The sequence below is a fragment of the Nerophis lumbriciformis genome, linkage group LG09 (assembly GCF_033978685.3).
Source record: "Nerophis lumbriciformis linkage group LG09, RoL_Nlum_v2.1, whole genome shotgun sequence".
Classification (NCBI taxonomy): domain Eukaryota; kingdom Metazoa; phylum Chordata; class Actinopteri; order Syngnathiformes; family Syngnathidae; genus Nerophis; species Nerophis lumbriciformis.
Genome location: NC_084556.2, coordinates 4,621,117 through 4,640,879, shown reverse-complemented (window position 1 = coordinate 4,640,879; position 19,763 = coordinate 4,621,117). Strand labels below are relative to the sequence as shown.

At 38.6% G+C, this 19,763-nt stretch overlaps 1 protein-coding gene across 1 annotated transcript in view; it reads right to left on the bottom strand.

The window, feature by feature from the left end:
• Positions 1-19,763, bottom strand: part of vps37d (VPS37D subunit of ESCRT-I) — a 64,059-nt gene that overhangs the window by 29,886 nt on the left and 14,410 nt on the right. The window contains exon 2 of the mRNA XM_061962764.2: positions 10,903-11,074. Coding sequence (XP_061818748.2) covers positions 10,903-11,074 — 172 coding nt within the window. The remainder of the gene's footprint in view (positions 1-10,902; positions 11,075-19,763) is intronic.

Below are 19,763 nucleotides of genomic sequence, written 5' to 3'. Positions count from 1 at the left end.
GGATATGTGACGTTTCATTTCCATTTGTGTGTTTGGGACGGCGTGGCGCAGTGGAAGAATGGCCGTGCGCGACCCGAGGGTCCCTGGTTCAATCCCCACCTAGTACCAACCTTGTCATGTCCGTTGTGTCCTGAGCAAGACACTTCACCCTTGCTCCTGATGGGTGCTGGTTAGCGCCTTGCATGGAAGCTCCCTCCATCAGTGTGTGAATGTGTGTGTGAATGGGTAAATGTGGAAGTAGTGTCAAAGCGCTTTGAGTACCTTGAAGGTAGAAAAGCGCTATACAAGTACAACCCATTTATCATTTATTTAAAGACCCCAAAATGGCTCCTATTAAGTGTGTTGTCTGTCTAATTATAAATAATGCAGACGAGGCGTGTTAACTGAGTTCTCAACGTTTACTCACAGCGTGCTCATAACCACATTCTAACTCCCAGCATACAACGCTTCTCAGGGCTACCGCGCATGCTCGTAACTATCGTTGCATGCTGGGTAGTGTAGTTGTTATATTTGCTAGCTCATAACAGCACATTAAGAGACACGCTTACGCGCTTAATTCAATACTCGCCGTCATTCCGGGTGGATTGACAAAAGACCTCCAGCCGCTAGATATTGGTGTCAACAGGGCATTCGAAGCTAGACTGCTAACTGCGTGGGAACAATGGATGACGAAGAAGCGCGCGGTGCATGCTGGGATATGTGACGTTTCATTTCCATTTGTGTGTTTATGTAAAGACCCCAAAATGGCTCCTATTAAGTGTGTTGTCTGTCTAATTATAAATAATGCAGACGAGGCGTGTTAACTGAGTTCTCAACGTTTACTCACAGTGTGCTCATAACCACATTCTAACTCCCAGCATACAACGCTTCTCAGGGCTACCGCGCATGCTCGTAACTAGCGTTGCATGCTGGGTAGTGTAGTTGTTATATTTGCTAGCTCATAACAGCACATTGAGAGACACGCTTACGCGCTTAATTCAATACTCGCCGTCATTCCGGGTGGATTGACAAAAGACCTCCAGCCGCTAGATATTGGTGTCAACAGGGCATTCGAAGCTAGACTGCTAACTGCGTGGGAACAATGGATGACAGAAGGCGAACACACCTTCACTAAGACGAGGAGGCAGCGCCAGACGACGCCAACATCTGCCAGTGGATCGTAAATTTGCCCAACTTTTCACTTCGGACACCGAAGACGAAGGATTTACGAATGAAGAATAACTTCAGAAAGTGAGCGCTATGTTTATTTTGTGTGTTGTGACATTAACGTTCGAGCAACATTATGTTGCTATTGCTCTGCACTATTTTGAATTTTACTATGTTTGTGATTGCACATTTGCGTACATTTTGGGAGTGAACAGAGTTGTTAGAACGCTGGTTTTTAATATATTATTAAAGTTTGACTGACCTATCTGACTGTTTTTTTGACATTCCCTTTAGCGCAGCGTAGGCGCGGCTTATAGTCCGGGGCGGCTTATTGGTGGACAAAGTTATGAAATATGCCATTCATTGAAGGTGCGGCTAATAATCCGGTGCGCCTTATAGTGCGGAAAATACGGTATTTATTCATAATTTCTAGTCGAAATATCTAAACACACTTAATACAAGTTAAAATCCCCTGAATAGTCATTTTTCAGTGAGGCAGAAGAACTTCTTTTAAGGTAATACATCTTCTGAGGAAATAATACTAGTTTTGAGCATCACAAATTTGTTATAAGACACAAAAATCCACAATACCAGTATGTATAGTTAATAATAAGCTTTAATTGCTAATTTCCTATTTCAATAAATTTTGCAGAGACAATTTTGACTTGTTCCTTTGGCAGATTTGTATTTGCTCATTACAAGCAAAAAATGCAAAGTGGGTAGCCGTCAACGTTGTGTCTCGGAAACAACAAGTAAGCTAGCTAGATGGTTAGATAACTAGCGAGCTTGTTTTGGTGCTCTCGGCCATGGTATGACATTTTTTCTTCTGTTTATTTTTGGAGCACTGAAACAAGCTTACAACAATCATATTAGCTTGTCCTGTAACTCGGTGCGCTGTTTAGGCAAGAGGAATAAGCGAGTACTTGCGGCTGAGGAGAGAGAGTTTAACACATTTTTTTATAGATTGTATTTTTATTGGTAGTTTGTGAATGTGTGTGTGAATGGGTGAATACTGTCAAAGCGCTTTGAGTACCTTGAAGGTAGAAAAGCGTTATATAAGTATAACCCATTTATCATTTATTTCATTAAAAAAACGAGCAAGTGATATTTTGACGGAAAAGTGAATATTTAAAAACAACGATTTCTGCCTTTTTGCGGAAATTTCACATGCCTGAGTACAAACAAAATAATTTGTAGACCACAACAAAAGACAAGACTGGCATTTAACTTAATAGGGTTATCAAAGAAATTGATTTTCGGATTAATCACGATTGTAACGATTCTTAATCGGTTCAACAAAAATCAAAAATCGATTTTTAAAATCTGTCCTGGCAAATCATGTTGTTGATGTAGATGCCCATAATTCCTGTGCAGATTTACTTTACAAAATATAAATGTTGGATACTTCTCTTGATGCCTCATTTGCATTTGATTTTATCAAATGTTTGTGTAAAATTGTATTAAACAAAACCAGTTTTCTTTTAAGTGTTATAGAAATGTATCAAAGCTGTTTATCTATTTTATGGAGGAATGTAGTTAGTCACAGAACTAGCACCCAATTTGATCAAAAAAATATCGATTTTTGAATCGAGAATCATTTTGAACCGAGAATAGACCCTGCATCAAATAGTTACCCCCAAAATCTAATTAATTTAAATCGTGTGGTGTCCAAAGTTTCACAGCCCTATAACTCAATGTCAAAGACTACTCCCTATAACTTAATGTCAAATACTACTCCCTATAACTTCATGTCAAAGACTACTTCCTGACTATGGCAACACACCTAGAACTAACTGAAATAAATGGATAATGCAAATTAGACTTAGTAGTGTAAGAACAAAAGAAGTAATTATCTTTTTTTTTTTTTTTTTTTAAAGTTTTCCTTGCCCAGATGTGGTTTTAGATCAGGGGATTTCATGAGTTTATGAAGCCGTTTAAGACATTTGTGATAAAGGGTCGTATTAATAAAATGTGATTGACTGTTAAATGTTAAATGAAAAATATCTTCCCAATAAACTAATATTTATCACCACATGAACACACTTAAAAGTACCAATAATTGGTACTGTTGATTACAGCTACCAATTGCTCCAGGTAGCAGGAATTGGCACCGTATTGGTTGGAATGTGAAAGGTACCCATCCTTAGCCACGCCTGTACTGTAAATGGTTCATGGACAACTTTACATTGGGTACCACTTTTAAATCTTAAATTGTTTTAGCCCAAAATCCTGGAATAATAAAAGGGTTAAAGACCTACAGAAGAATATACTAATCAAATATATTCTACATGACCAGAGCTTTTAACACCTGCTAGAGTCTTTAGGAATCTGCTGCAACATTACTACAGTCACTCCCATATTTTACAGACTTAATGCGGTCAATTCCACATTATGACCGTTTCTGGCATGAGATCATTTCCTCATCTCCGCTGTAGAAGAAAGATATTGGCACGGGAATTAAAGAAGATTAAAGGAAAATAAATGCAGTCTCGTTGTTGTCATCACTAGACTGCAACACATCAATCGTTCCCAAAGTCTTTGGAGGCTAAACCACGCGACGAGCGTGATGCTGTCAAGCCTTGCAGAGCGGCTGTGAAGAAAAAGTCAAGGGCAGCTCACATGGGCTCAGCCATCTTGTTATACCAAAGAAGAACATGTCCAGCCGCATTTATTTTATGAAGGTGATTGAAGCCTGGACCCGCGTGCATCAGCTGTGCAAGGAACACGGAACCAGAGACTGCGAGACATCAGACACCAAGGACACATGCGTCACCGGACCAACACGACACCTTATCTGACAACCTCACGATGGTTTGCTCCAGGCCCAAAAAACGATACTTGAGTTTGCCGAAATCTCACAATTCCGCAGGATCACGGTGGTGTCTGATGACAGGGTTCTTTAAAAGATCTTGACATGAGCGTCAAAGGGCTTTTTTTCTGCCTGAGGAGTGGCAGCTAAATAAATAGGTGCTTTAGCACGGGTAAAAAGAGTTGTCTGTTTATCACATACATGTTTGATGGCCTGCCCTTAAGGCCATTGACTCACACAGAGTGCACTTTTAGACTATAGCCCTGTCTACATTAAGCCGGCTAACTCCTTAAATTAATAATTATTTAGCCTAAGCATCGTGTCAGTCACACTAAACCATCGTATAAAGGTCTCCCATCCTTGGATAATTTTTTACACGGGTAAGTGCGCCGTGTATTTGCTGAATCTCCGCCTCTTAGCTTTGTATGGACTCATCGATCGTTTACAAACCGAGTTCGGAGAAGAAGTGATGCCAGAAACACCGCGAGCCACACAGGAAGTGACGTCGGAAAGAATGTGCCACAGCCAGCTTCATAACAACCTGTTTCCACGCGAAAGTAAACACGAGAGATGGAGGCGAGTCATCCAGACATGCCGTGTTTAACCTTCCTCTACATGTACGGACGCTTGTGGAAATCACACATCAATACCTTAAGAGAAAGCAATTGCAGATATTTCGGATACAACACTTCTCAGACGGCAAGAGAACTTTTTGAATGTCCAGGAGAGCTGTGATTCTACTTACCGAAAAACTTTGTCCATTTGTCGAAAGAGAGACTATGAGAATGCGGTAGCGTGTGCTCTGTATTACCTGGCTGACGAGGGAAGACTACGGAAAACTTTGATGCATTTGGACTGGCAAAGCAGACTATCAGTTATTGTCCGCCATGTATGTTGTGGACTCAACGTCTAGGTCCAGAGTATATAAAGTCACCAAAAACAAATGGACAATGAAGGTGAAGGCAAAAGAGTGAGGAGTGTCCTGACCAGATATCTAGATCCCTAGATTGATTGTAAAATGTTCTTTATCACATTGTTTACTTTCACGTGTCCATTAAATATTTGATTAATTTATGATGTCTTAGGTGTGATTCACTACAATAGGGCCGCTGAGCACACTGGATTCCAGTTAATTGAAAATACCACAACAATGGATATTGTTCAGATAAGTTATAATTAATTTAAGAACTTGCACACAAAGCAACACTGGAGGTGACTATGATGTGCGCATTTTCCGCGCATGCGTACTAGGTCGTGTTGCGCCGGCGGACAGAGAGGGCGAGGTGGTCTTAAACGACCATTGTGTGTGTGTGGACAAGGATAAGGTTAGGTGGGATTTATCCTGGATAACCTTAGTGTAGAAGGGGCCTATGTTTACACTGCGATCCAAAGTGGCCCAAATCTGATTTTTTGGAAACCTGATTTTTACCAGTTGACTGTTTACACTGCAAGTAAAATGTGATTTTTTTTATCAGACTCCAATGTAAACGTGCACAGGCCCCAACGTCACTTGCATGCGCACTTTGATAAAGTGAAAACAAAGGAAGTTGACCGGGATGAAGTTGCTACTACTACTACAAAATAAAATAAAAGTCGCAACACCTTAAAATTAGTGTTTTTTTTACGTGAAAGTAAATTAAAGTAATATAATGTATGAATAGATGTATATAGTGTAATATATTTGAGAGATTTGTAATCGATTTATGGTTAAATAGAGGAGACAGACATTAGCGAGGATCTACGGAAGCTTTATTTTTCAACTCACATGTAAGCAAATGCACCAAATTGTCTATTCCGGTCTTTCAACAATCAATATTTCTTCGGAATCAAAATATATATTCATATATTACATATAGCCTATTATTTGAGCACTATTGACAAGTGATGCACCGAAAATGTGGTCGTCTTAAATAGACTTTGCTCACGGAAACCGGATATTGTGATGAAATACCCACTTTAGGCTGGCGACTGAGTCTTTCCCGGGGACACGAGTGATGTAGCTCGCCCAAAGATGATGAAAAAGGGCGCAATGCGTTTAAATTGAAGTCACCTTCGAAAAGATCAGATTCCAATCGGATTTGGACTACCTCCTGATGTGGCCTGAGTCTGATGCCAAAAGATCAGATTTGAAGCACTTCGGAGCGTTTACACTGGCAAAACATTTTTGTTCGCAGAAGTATTTTATTCAAGCAGAAGTATTGCCTCCCAAAGGAAGCTCTTATTTAGTTTTTGCATTACAAATACAATTTATATCTGGTCTAAAAAAAACATTATACCATTTTTGATTTTGTTAAGAGTAAGATGCAGTGTATGCAGTGTCATTTCAAACTACTTAGTTTTGATGAAATAAAAGCAAACCATGTTTTGAATGACCACTGTCATTTGTACAAGTTGGTTTCCTTAAAAAGTAGGGGGAAAAGATTGTAAATTTTGTGAAATTCTGAAAAAAATCTGAGATTTTATTCTTAGCCTACCACAACCTTTATGAAGTGCTATAAAATTGTCATGGACAAGGGATATTAAAAATGTCTGAAAATAACAAAATGCAAGCAACTTAAGTGTCATCACCTAATAGTGGCCTGACAAGAATATTACAGCGTTCCTGAATTGTAATTTCATTAAAAAATGCTATGAAAAAAAAAATATCATGCCTCTTGATGCCCAAATGAGACTCAGCTGTGTTGCAGAGGAAGGACAACCACCCTTTTCCCACACACCACCCCCCTCCACCAAAACGCTCTCGGCTGTGGAGGTGGTATTGCGTGTGTATCACGCACGTGCACACATACACACGCACGCTGACACAGGAAGTTTAGAAATCCGCCAAAGTTCCACAGCTGCCTCGGAGCCAAGGCTGAGGCAGATATGATTTTCACGGGGAAAGAAGAAAACTTTGTGCTGATCCATCAAAGTTAACGCTCCCAGTTATAAATAAGCAGCACTTGTTCAACTTCCTCTGGAAGTGAAGGCGGTTAGGATTTACTTCATCTTCTGATATTTGGCACCGCTCCAACACTGACAAGATTTTTTTTTTGAGTGAGGCTTAAAATCTAGGGCTGAAGCTGCGAGGGGGCATCAGCTAGTGCTGCCTCGTCTTGCTTCAACAAAGTCCATGCAGGCCCCCTTTCACCCCATAAATTCCCCGACCACTGCGGCAAAGCTCCCCGCTGCTATTTGATACGACCCTTCTGGTTCCCATGACCAAAACTGCAGTCATGCTGAGACTTTTGCCGAGCGACTGAACTCTCGTCAATGCCAACGTCAAGGTTTTCCACAGTCTGAAGACTTCTAGCTCCCAGTCAAAAGAGAACTCAGCGATTCACGCCTGACAGTTTTGACATCACAGGACACGTTCCAACATTTTTAGCATACCTTTCTAGCACGTTACTTTAAATGTTTCGGTACATTAAACTTGGGTCATCGAATAATCACCCCTAACACAACCGCATTTAACCGTCCAGCACTGGGATTTGAACCTGTGACATTTTTATCGCAGTTACACAACTTACTGCTGTCATATAGAGCAAGGATTCCCAAATTGTGGTATGCCAAATAATCACTTGATTAAAGTACAGTGTTGTATTTTAGGGATGTCCCGATCCAGGTTTTTGCACTTCCGATCCGATACCGATATTGTTTTTGCACTTCTGATCCGATACCGATACTGACCGATACCGATACTGACCGATACTGGCCTATCCGAGCATGTATTAAAGTTTAAAGTTATTTAGCCTACTTAGTTGTCAGAATCATGTTGAAAAGGGTTTTAGTACTCTTGATAACAACTAGCCAGCTGAATTAGGGGAGTTTGAATAATACACAATGGTTGGTAACAAGAAACTGACCTGTTTATTCAAGGATAAACACAAAATAGACAAAATTATACATGACAAACAGAAGTGGCATCATTGAACTAGGGCTGGGCGATATGGCCTTTTTTTAATATTGCGATATTTTAAGGCCATATTGCGATACACGATATATATCTGGATATTTTGCCTTAGCCTTGAATGAACACTCGATGCATATAATCACAGCAGTTTGATGATTCTATGTGTCTACATTAAAACATTCTTCTTCATACTGCATTAATATATGCTACTTTTAAACTTTCATGCAGAGAGGGAAATCACAACTAAAAAAATCACAAATTTTTTCATACGGTGTTGATCTGGAAATTTTTGCCTCTGCATTTTGATGGTGTGGACGTGTGGCACCGAATGGAGATAAGCGTCTCGACAGACCTTACAATATTTTAACAATGATGACTAAAACTGTTTTCTCTGGCGCGTCAGTGTGTCGAAAATTGTTATGTGCTTATTTTTTTATTTGATTTTGTGCATGGCATAGATTTGCAGTGCGCAATTGCACAGGCGCACACCCTAGAGGGAAGTTTGCTACCCCGGCTGCGCTAGCATCACAGCTAACGTTAGCATGCTGCTACCTCTCTGCTCCGTGAGGACGTATACGTATGTGACGTATGTCGTGACAGTATGTGATGTGTGTAAGAAGGTGCGCTTGCTGTCTGTGAGAAAGACAGACAGGAAAGAGTGAGAAGAGCCTGTCGTGTAATGCCAGCAGCTAAAAGCAACTGCGTGTCTTGCGTGAGAATCCACAAACCTGTGGATGTGTTGAAGGTGTGCTGGAAAATGCGGAACGGAAATTAGGGAGCAGCAGAAAAGTGGAATATATTATTTAAATCGGTGCATTGGAAAACACGGACCGGAGTTTTTTTTAATCTGGATCGGCATTTTCCCATGCCTTGCCGATACGCATTTTTTTGCAAATATCGGCGGCCGATCCGATCCAAATATCGGATCGGGACATCCCTATTGTATTTCCCTATATCCAAACACTGTTACTGTTCAAACTGTGTTTATAATTTTTTTTTTTTTTTTTTTGTAATTTATTTTTTGACATCCAGCATCAGACATTCCTAGCTATTACATCATATTTGCATACATCATACATCTATTGTCTGCCCTAAATGTCGAAATAATATATTTTTTGTTTATATCCCAACGATGCCACCCAAAGAAAGAGAAAAAACAAAAAACAAAACAAACTGTTCAATGCTACAATGCTTTATCAGTATCATATTTCAAACCCTGCTTCGAAAAAGATGTGCACGACAAAATGTGGTCATTGTAGCCATTAATCCTGGAGTTCTTTATATGGGATTTTTTTTTTTTAAATCAGCACAAATTGTTTTATTATTTTTTGTTTTGTAGGTCCAAGTGTTAATGTCTCTGATCAATTATAATTTATTATTGAGTTTTAAAATTTTATTTTTCAGCATCAAATGGTTCAAGTCAATCGGGATTTTTTTTTTGTCAAATTGATGCATTTTCAATATTTTCTGATACAGACTAAAACACAAGTATGTCAACTGTGGTGGCTGCCTCTAATGTATCCTGTGCTTTTAGACTTTTAAACTTTATTGATTCACTATAATCTAATGTTACACCCAAAATGTGGTTTCTTTTACTCTTTCAATGTCTATTCTGTCTATTTGTATTTTTGTTTGACATTCTCTTCTGCCGTTACCGAATAGCATTATCTTAGTATTACTGAAATTCAAAGATAGTCTGTTTTTGTCAAACCATCTTTTAAATTTGATCATTTATTCGATTATTTTTGTTAGCTTCTGAACAAAACGCAGACCTTGTGTGGTGTGTTTAACTCGAACAAGACAGTGTAGTGTGAAGTCTGGCGCTGAAGTCATAGGGAAGTTTCTTAAGCGCAAAAATAACGCCAAAATTGGTGAAGCTCTATTTTCATTTGTACTTAAAATGTATTGACCGTTTAAGAAACAATATTTTCATTACATAATATTATTTAGTTAGAGTGTATTTATTTTAGCACTGCGTAATTGTATGAAAATGTTTTGTTTTTTTAAATCAGTTTTCATGAGTCCCTTCTTTTTCAATATAATTGATTAATAATTATTTTTGTAATCAGCCTGACCTAAGCCTTAATAGTATATGTGATTAACACATGGTTTTATATCATTTGACCTGCATCCTGTTAAACTAAGTAGGTTAGATATCATTTTTGAATATCATTAAAATCAAGATGAAGATCACCAATTCATTGTTAATATTCGAGTGGGCCCTGGGCCCTTCCGTAGTCTATATAGAGCAGGGGTGTCCAAACTTTTTGGACCGAGGGCAAACATAACCAAAAATGAAAGAATTCTTTGATACATTTTGTGTATTACATATGTTCTCAGCATATGCTAAGCTATTTATACAAACAAAAACATTGTTATCTCAGCTTGTGTGTTATAAGTGACAAAACAAATAGTTGTTAGTGTTAAATTTTATATACGTCATTAATAATAAATCAACAACATTTTTTAGAACATGTTACGGTCTAATAAAACTTGCTGATGACCAAGAATGGCTCCCGGGCCACACTTTGGACAACCCTGATATAGAAGATATTTGTAAGGATATTTGCAGTAGGTCTACACGGAGGATATTTGCAGTCAATATACTTATGTCAATATAGAGGATTTTTGCAATAGATCACATTTGTCAATACAGAGGATCTTTGCAGTAGGTCACCAACAATAGGAGTGTTCCTGTCATATTGAGGATCTTTGAGTAGCTTTTTGCATTAAGTCTTTAAAAACAGCGGAATTCTCCTGTCAGAAAGAGGACCTTTGACTACCATTATTGGCAGTAGGCTCATAAAAACAGATGAGTTGTATAGTCTTGCATAAGATCTTGGGTCATTATTTTTTTAACTATAGTTCCTTAAAACAAAAAAAACACTCTTATATAGGATCTTTGACTAGCTGCAATATATAGACGAGAGACGTCAGACATCAAGTTTTTAGCTTTCTAAAAAAAAGTGACCCCAGAACCATCTAGTTAAATACTATTTCCACAGGCATCTGACGCGGACTTAAAACAACCTCCATCCCCCCTCTCTAAACTCACCAAGTTGACTGTGTTTTTCATAACAAGTGGACGCCAGCTTGGACAGTTGCTTGTATTTGTCCGCCAACTGGAGTTTGCCGTTATTAAGGCGGGGCCGTCGAGTCAGGCTCTCGTCGGCCACGCTCCTATTGGACGCCAGCAGCATCTCCCTGTCCACTTGAAGTTCCTGAAACTGAAAGAAAAAGACAAAAAAAAAACTAACTTAACTAATCAGGATGTGAGATGGCGTGACCTGAACGAGCCCACAGAAGCTTGTTGTCTGCGTGTTAGCGTCACTGCAAGCTGCCCCAACTGATTACTGTTAACAGGCTGGAGCACCTTGACAGTGCCCCCGGCGAGGCCTGAATCGCCAGAAAACCATGACCGTTTTTCCACTACACAGCACAGAGAGGTCAACGCCGTCCTCGATGATGGGTTTCAAACTGCCCTCTACAATCTCACAGTCCATTATTAGCCAAGGGGAATGTTTGCTACACAACATCACATCACCAATTTTCACAAAATTGCGTGAGTGAGTAGCTGGTGCCTATAACGCACAGGCAAAAGAGTAACCCCGTCCGTTGCATTTTGGATCCAGATGTGAGTGCTGATATATAAACTAGGGATGTGTTGATTGATCAGCAATAATAACTAGAGGTGGGAATCTTTGGGCACCTCACAATTCTATTACGATTCGATTAAAAATCGATTACTGATGCTTCTTTAGTTTATGTATATTGATGCAGTATTACATTTATTTTTGTTTCACTAAATAAGTGTTTATCACTTGCAACTTTAAAAAAAAATCATTTGAAATAAGAAACAGTTAAATTAATTCCAAAATTTATTAAATTAATAAAAATGTGTGCAAAACTGGACCATAAGTGCCAGATAGTAAAGGAGCTGGTCGGATCTCTCGGTGAGGTGGTTCGCTGTAGTCAGCCAAATTTTAGAACTGTCTGCATTACTTTATTTACAATAAATAATTAGATTATTGATAAGCGGTAGGAAATGGATGGATGGATGGATGTTTACTACCGTATTTTCCGCACTATAAGGCGCACCTAAAAACCACAATTTTTCTCAAAAGCTGACAGTGCGCCTAATAACCCGGTGCGCTTTATTACGATTCATTTTCATAAAGTTTCGGTCTCGCAACTTCGGTAAACAGCCGCCATCTTTTTTCCCGGTAGAACAGGAAGCGCTTCTTCTTCTACGCAAGCAACCGCCAAGGAAAGCACCCGCCCCCATAGAACAGGAAGCGCTTCACCCGCCCCCATAGAACAGGAAGCGCTTCACCCGCCCCCGGAAGAAGAAGAAAAAACGCGCGGATATCACCGTACGTTTCATTTCCTGTTTACATCTGTAAAGACCACAAAATGGCTCCTACTACGCGACAAGGATCCGGATCATAAAAAGACGCAATCTCTCCATCCGCACACGGATTACTACCGTATTTCACAGCAACTGATATTCCTGTGAACTGCACTGTGGAACGGGAGCACGTACGGTGAATATTCGCACCACAGGGAATGAGGAGTCATCCTTCACTGTGGTTCTAGCTTGCCATGCTAACTTCCACCCATCCAAAAGAGACCTTTCCAGCCGGCGTCATCATAAAAGCTAACTCGAAGGGATGGATGGATGAAGAAAAGATGAGCGAGTGGTTAAGGGAAGTTTACGCGAAGAGGCCGGGTGGCTTTTTTCACACAGCTCCGAAGGCGAACACACCTTCACTAAGACGGGCAGATAGCGCCGGACGACATACGCCAACATCTGCCAGTGGATCGTAAATGCCTGGGCAGATAGTTTCGGTCACAACTGTGGTCCGAGCTTTCCGGAAGGCAGGATTCACAGAACTGCTGCACAACAACAGCGACACTGACTCCCGATGACTTCTACGAGACGGAACCGGCCATTTTTGGATCCCACGCTTGCGCAACTTTTCAATTCGGACACCGAAGACGAAGAATTCGAAGGATTTACGAATGAAGAATAACTTCAGAAGGTGAGCGCTATGTTTATTTTGTGTGTTGTGACATTAACGTTCGAGCAACATTATGTTGCTATTTATTGCTCTACACCATTTTGAATTTTACTATGTTTGTGATTGCACATTTGCGTACATTTTGGGACAGAGTTGTTAGAACGCTGGTTTTCAATATATTATTAAAGTTTGACTGAACTATCTGACTGTTTTTTTGACATTCACTTTAGCGCAGCGTTTTTTTGACATTCACTTTAGCGCAGCGTAGGCGCGGCTTTTAGTCCGGGGCGGCTTATTGGTGGACAAAATTATGAAATATGTAATTCATAGAAGGTGCGGCTAATAATCCGGTGCGCCTTATAGTGCGGAAAATACGGTAATCGATTCGATAATCCTCCATGTCCGAATTGCCATGCAACTAAAAATGGATTACTTCCGCCACCTCTAATAATAATGGGGTTAGTTTTTACTATTAACGAGTAATCTAATTAATTACTTTTAGGTCCTGAATTATCAAGCAGCATCGCACTAAAATATACTTGATATCAAATAGGAAGAGGCACCATCACACTGTAACACAGCAGACAACATCATAAGCATATGCACACAATGGGAATAATGAACAACAAATCAATGACAAGAAGATATGACAGCCATCGAAACACATTCAAACTATTTATTAGCCAGAGGCAACACAATCTGGTGAAACGTTTCAAAAGAGCTGGCATCAGAGTCGACAAACTGCAGTCTGTCGCTGCTAACTGCTAAAGCTAACACACAACTCCATCATGCGTACAAACTGTACATTACCTTTTGCATTATATTAATTTGTTATTACGTGTTGTCTACCTTGTACTTTTTTTATGTCATTGCCTGAAGAAACGAATAAATGGAAAAAAAACAAAAACATCCTCGATGACGTCACTAGGCAATAGACGCCACATTTTAAAAAGCACACACATGCACAGTGGACCCTCATATGAAACATCTCAACTGCATGTCAGAAATTAAAAATTTTTTTTTTTTAAAGTAACGTTAAATACTTTCCCTAGTAAATAATTACATTTATTAATGAGTAATTCCATTAATAATTCAATTACTTTTTTGGTAAAGTAACAAGTAACTATAATTAATTACTTTTTAAAAGTGATTGTCAGAATACTGGCGATCAGTATCGGCTGATATTCGTGAAAAAGTATGTGATCGGCCAATGCCGATTAATGTCTTTTAATGCCGATCATGTTCCCCTCTGACTGACACTGTATTTATTCTTAGTCCCCAAGCTGACAAGCTGGCAGCTAATTAGGTATTTCCATACACAGTGTAGAGACGTTCCTTTAAGATAACAATAACCTCTATTTTAGAAAAAAAATTAACTGCATTTATTAGTATCTTATCTTAGTAGCCTAACCGATTAAACACAGAAAGCAAGCTATGAGCAGGCATGCTAATAGCTAAACTAGCTTGAAACGACACCAAAAAATAAGTGGCTTGTAAAGTTTAAGAAGTGTAGATGAAACCACATTACAGCAGAAAGTAAGCAGTTATTAACAGGAAATTAACAATTAAATCAATACGAGTGTAGAGAGAGAATAACATAACAGCAACAGTTGGTGTGTCAGCATTGTGGCAGTCAGTACACAACACATAAGGAGAGGGCAGCTTATCCATAAATTAGTAGTGTTGATACCAAGGGTAGTATCAGTATATGATACTAGAGAGTTTACCCGTAGGTGAATATTTTTATTTTCACAAATCAATGACATGTTCTTTTTGTTAATGTTTAAAAAAAATAATTCCCAGAAGATGGCCAAAAAACAAATGATTTTAAGAGTAGTAGATAGTAGTTTTTGTTTAATTATTTTGTACTCTTTTTTTTTATTAAATAATTGTATATAATGAATTAAAATAAGTAACAAGTTCACATATGTTTATATTGTTACACTACCAATAGCACTCATAAATACATTGAAAAATGTACATTTAATACATATGATCGGTATCGGCCGATGTCACTCATGAATGATCAGTATCGGAATAGGCAGCATAAAAAACCCTGATCGGAACATCCCGAATGCTAGATGGGTTCTGCTTTAAATGTGGGCTTGGTTTTCAAAACAAGGGTCCTGCTTTGTACTGAACGTATCATCTAGATCGCACTGCGTAGCATGTTTGACGTGTTGACAAGGGTGCTTCCTAAATAATCAAGATATTGCATGCAAAGCTGCTTGCTCCTCAACAAAAAAGGCACATTTCCTGCGAAACCGAGCTACAGTATGTCCTTTGTTTAAGTTGGCTTGGAACAAAAGGAAGCTGATGACAAGCGTCTCCTGTCGAGAGAGTTTGCAGAGATGCTCTGTAGAAAGGACATATTTGCGTGATAATCTGTTATGGCTCAGACGGTTTCTATGAAGGCAAAACACTGTCTGGAGGACTTTATTCGTCTGTCTCATTGACGTTGATACAGAAAAGCAACCAGGGCTATTCAACTTGCGGCCAGTTCAGTTCAAAAATTGGAAGAGACTTACATTTTTGCAGCAAAAAAAAAATATAATAAAAACACAAGATTGATCCTGTAAGGAGGAACTTGGACCAGTGTGGCAGATCATTGCATTAACATTTTAACCTCTTGAAAGGAATTTCGCATAAGAGGGCGATTTTTATATGTAACTCTGACAAAAGAAATAGACCAAAAACAAAATGTCCAATACATAGAATGCTGGTTCTCAAAATAGGAGTGAAAGGAGAAGTCTAGCCCTGTGGTCTTTAGCTTTCTAGAAATGTTGCCTCTTGAACAATTTAGGTCTGGTGTACACTGTGTAGGGCAATGTAGTATCTGTCGGTAGGCCAAAGGAAACAGTATAAATTATTAAAACACGTTCCCTTTAAGGACGAACAATTAACTCCATAAGACATGACAACAGAGCATATAAAACTAACCAAGTTCCTAAAAAAAACAGAGCACTCTTGTCATACATACATGTTATTTACACATACATATGCACGCACGCCTGCCATTAGATGGAGACTTGTCTATGGTGTCCCCCGCCTTCCGCCCAAATGCAGCTGGGATAGACTCCAGCAACCCTCAGAGAGACAAGCGGTAGAAAATGTGCGTGCACACTCACTCACAACACACGTGCGTATGTATATATATATCAATCAATGTTTATTTCCATCCATCCATTTTCTACCGCTTATTCCCTTCGGGGTCGCTGGAACCTATCCCAGCTGCATATAGCCCTTAATCACAAGTGTCTCAAAGGGCTGCATATACATATATATATAAAAAACACAGAGGCTATTTCATCCCTACAAGCCTGTTTCGCAGGTTTCTCTGCTCTTCAGGGGATTTTTATGAACCCCCACACACACACACACACACACACACACACACACACACACACACACACACACACACACACACACACACACACACACACACACACACACAGTTTGGCAATAGGTTCTTAAAAAGAGCAAAGCGACAGATGATTTTAGACTAGATTATAGGGTTGGGCCCATAAAACAATATCAAGAAATATAGCGAGAGACTCAATCGATATCAATAAATAAATGCGCTCAATAAGACATTTGATACCGTATTTTTCGGACTACAAGTCGCTCCGGAGTATATGTCGCACTGGCCGAAAATGCACAATAAAGAAGGGAAAAAACATAAATCGCACTAGAGTATAAGTCGCATTTTTGGGGGAAATTTATTTGATAAAACCCAACACCAAGAATAGACATTTGAAAGGCAATTTAAAATAAATAAAGAATAGTGAACAACAGGCTGAATAAGTGTACGTTATATGAGGCATAAATAACCAACTGAGAACGTGCCTGGTATGTTAACGTAACATATTATGGTAAGAGTCATTCAAATAACTATAACATATAGAACATGCTATACGTTTACCAAACAATCTGTCACTCCCGATCGCTAAATCCGATGAAATCTTCTTCCCCGGTGTCGCCTCTGGTATGCACCGTTTCCTTTCTTTCTGCTGCTCGATTGCCGTTCTCTGCTGCATATTTCACTACGTCCAGCTTGTAATCTGCAGTATATGATTTCCTTTTCGGTGCCATTTTAGTTTAGCCCTTCTCAGTTTTTATAAGTTACCGCCAATGTTGATGTGATCCATTTTAATAGCTACGGCAGTAGCATATAGCAGTTAGCATCTCATGACCCACAATGCACTTCTGCCATGCCCCTCCCCCGCCAAATTCTTATTGGTTGACGTGTGAGTGACGATTGCTGACGTGTGTGTGACGATTGCTGCAGTTTGCTTTGTCTCTTACGCGAATGAGATAAATAATATTTGACATTTTACGGTAATGTGTTAATTTCCCACATAAGTCGCTCCGGAGTATATGTCGCACCCACGGCCAAACTATGAAAAAAACTGCGATTTATAATCAGAAAAATACGGTAGTTTGATTTTTTTGGAGGGATCGGAAGAAACAAAGTTACCAAGCAAGGTTGGTTGCATTAAAAAAAAGGCACTTGCGCTCTGGTAACCAAGCAAAACAAGAAGTGATCACTGAACAATAGGAGGGACATGCTAACAGACAACCAGGTAACAATATCAACAATCAAGGTTGGTTGCGCAAAGTAAATGACGATAAAACAGGAATACTATATGGATGTTTTGGGGATTTTTTTTAAAACAGACTGTCGTCTATAGCGGCGCTCACCTCTCTTCAACCCTCGTCCGTTCCCTATTCAGTCATACAGAAACAACAGGTAGAAACTTAAGTGGAGGACTGTATTAATATGTCTGTGACTCAATGAACAAAATATAACAAATGTGCTACTCCAAAATAATAGTAATTTGGTCCACATAAGTAATTCCTTTCCATACCTAAATAAGAATAACAGACCAAATTACACAATCGTAACTTCCTGGCACTAAACCTGCAAAAAATATTCTTCTCAAGTTTCTCTCGGTTTACGTTTTCACACTTTGCCCTATTTTATTATAGTTCAAGCATTTTTTTTTTTTACATATTCCTTACACTATTTTCTTATCATTATCTTTTTTAGGTTATTGTTAAATATCTAATGTGGGTTAAGAATTTTGTTTACATTGAGTGTTTTCCATGGTTGTGTTGACATTTCCTTTCCTTTCTGCCTCGATAGGTGAGGGGATTATAATCAGTTACATTTTAAAATAACATTTAATACAGGTGAGAAGATTATAATCAGTTACATTTTAAAATAAAATGTAATACATATTTAATATATTTTTCTCCAGGTCTTTATTTTTGATAAGGCATGAGAATGTTTTATATTTTGAATGTTATTTTTAACACTGTGATTACCAGCGGAATTATTCATTACTTACCGTGTTAAGCAATGTCAGCTAAGATTTATCTGAGAACCAGATGCGGTCATCCAAAGAGCCACAGGTTCCCTACCCCTACTCTAGATCATGCCAAATGCTACACAATATGTAATATATTCCATAAAAGAGTTGCTACACTCGGGTGCTTTTGGCGTTCTGTGCCTTGCATAGTGACTTCTTCATTATGAATCATTGCAGCTTCCATTTTTCAACTTAATTAAAAACTGTCTGTTCAATGACACCAAAAGCGTAAATTAGGCGTCGCAGGATTGACTTGAAATCCAATTCATGATAACCCCCAGGGTCAAATTTGGTCTAGTCTAGTTTTGGCTTCAATAAATTGTGTTGAAATGTTCTTTCAAGGCTCAATCCTGTTTAGTAGTGAGGCTTGAAAGCAGCAGATGTAGATAAGCAAGTGGGCGTTGCAGGAAAACATATTTCAGAAAAAAGCCTCTTATCTCCGTGAGATGATTGTCTAGATATCTAGGTTATAGTCATGAATTCATTACTGTCGTTGCAAACTAGAGTCCCATGAAAAAGGCACTGTCTCAGTTATTATACGATTTTCATCGGCGACTGAATGTCTTATTCACGGGCCATACACAGGAGCTCATCGCTATCTCTGGTTGTACTAAAAGAAAAAAACAGCTTCCAAGTTCCAAGTGCTCTCAGAGTGTCATTCTTCTGTGTTTGTCGACTCCTGTCAGTCCCGCTTTACAGTCACAGCTTCCCGATTTAAGCAACACTCCCTAAAGTCCCCACAGGCGGTCATTTGAGAAGATCAAGCATGAACTGACACAACCATTTTAGCTCCTAATAACCAAGTTTGGCCCCACTGGAGATGTCTAGAAATAATGCAGTAGAGGTACCAGTAGTAGTAGTAGTAGTAGTAGTAGTAGTAGAAGAAAGTCCTGCCTTTGACCTACGAGCACATTCTTAACACTTCATACTAAGGCTGCAGCTAACGATTATTTTTCTATCGATTAATCTATAGATTATTTTTTCGATTAATCGGTTAATCTATAGATTATTTTTTTCGATTAATCTATAGATTATTTTTTTCGATTAATCTATAGATTATTTTTCCTTTTACCGATTATTTTTTTAATTTAAAATGAAGATGAAAAAATAAATGTTGGCCAGTTTTTTCAAAAGGCATCACTTTTATTTACAAAAAAAAAAGTATGGCCACTCAGTCAACATTGACAACAACATGACAAAATATTCTGTAACAATGTAAACATTTAAAACTTTTAACATTTAACAAAATTAAAAGTAGCTTATTTGCTTTTTAATGTGCAAATATAAAAGTAAACATCCAGTGCAAATCTTAATATTCTGCAATAGTATAAGCATTTCAAAAGTAAAAGTATTGCTTATTTTGCTTTAAAATGTGCAAAAATAAAGATAAACATCCAATACAAAAAAGTGCAAAAGGAAATATTCTGTAACAGTGTAAACATTTCAACAAAAGTAAAAGTATTGCTTATTTTGCTTAATAACGCAACAATGATAGTATGATTAAAGTGAAAGTTAATTGTTGG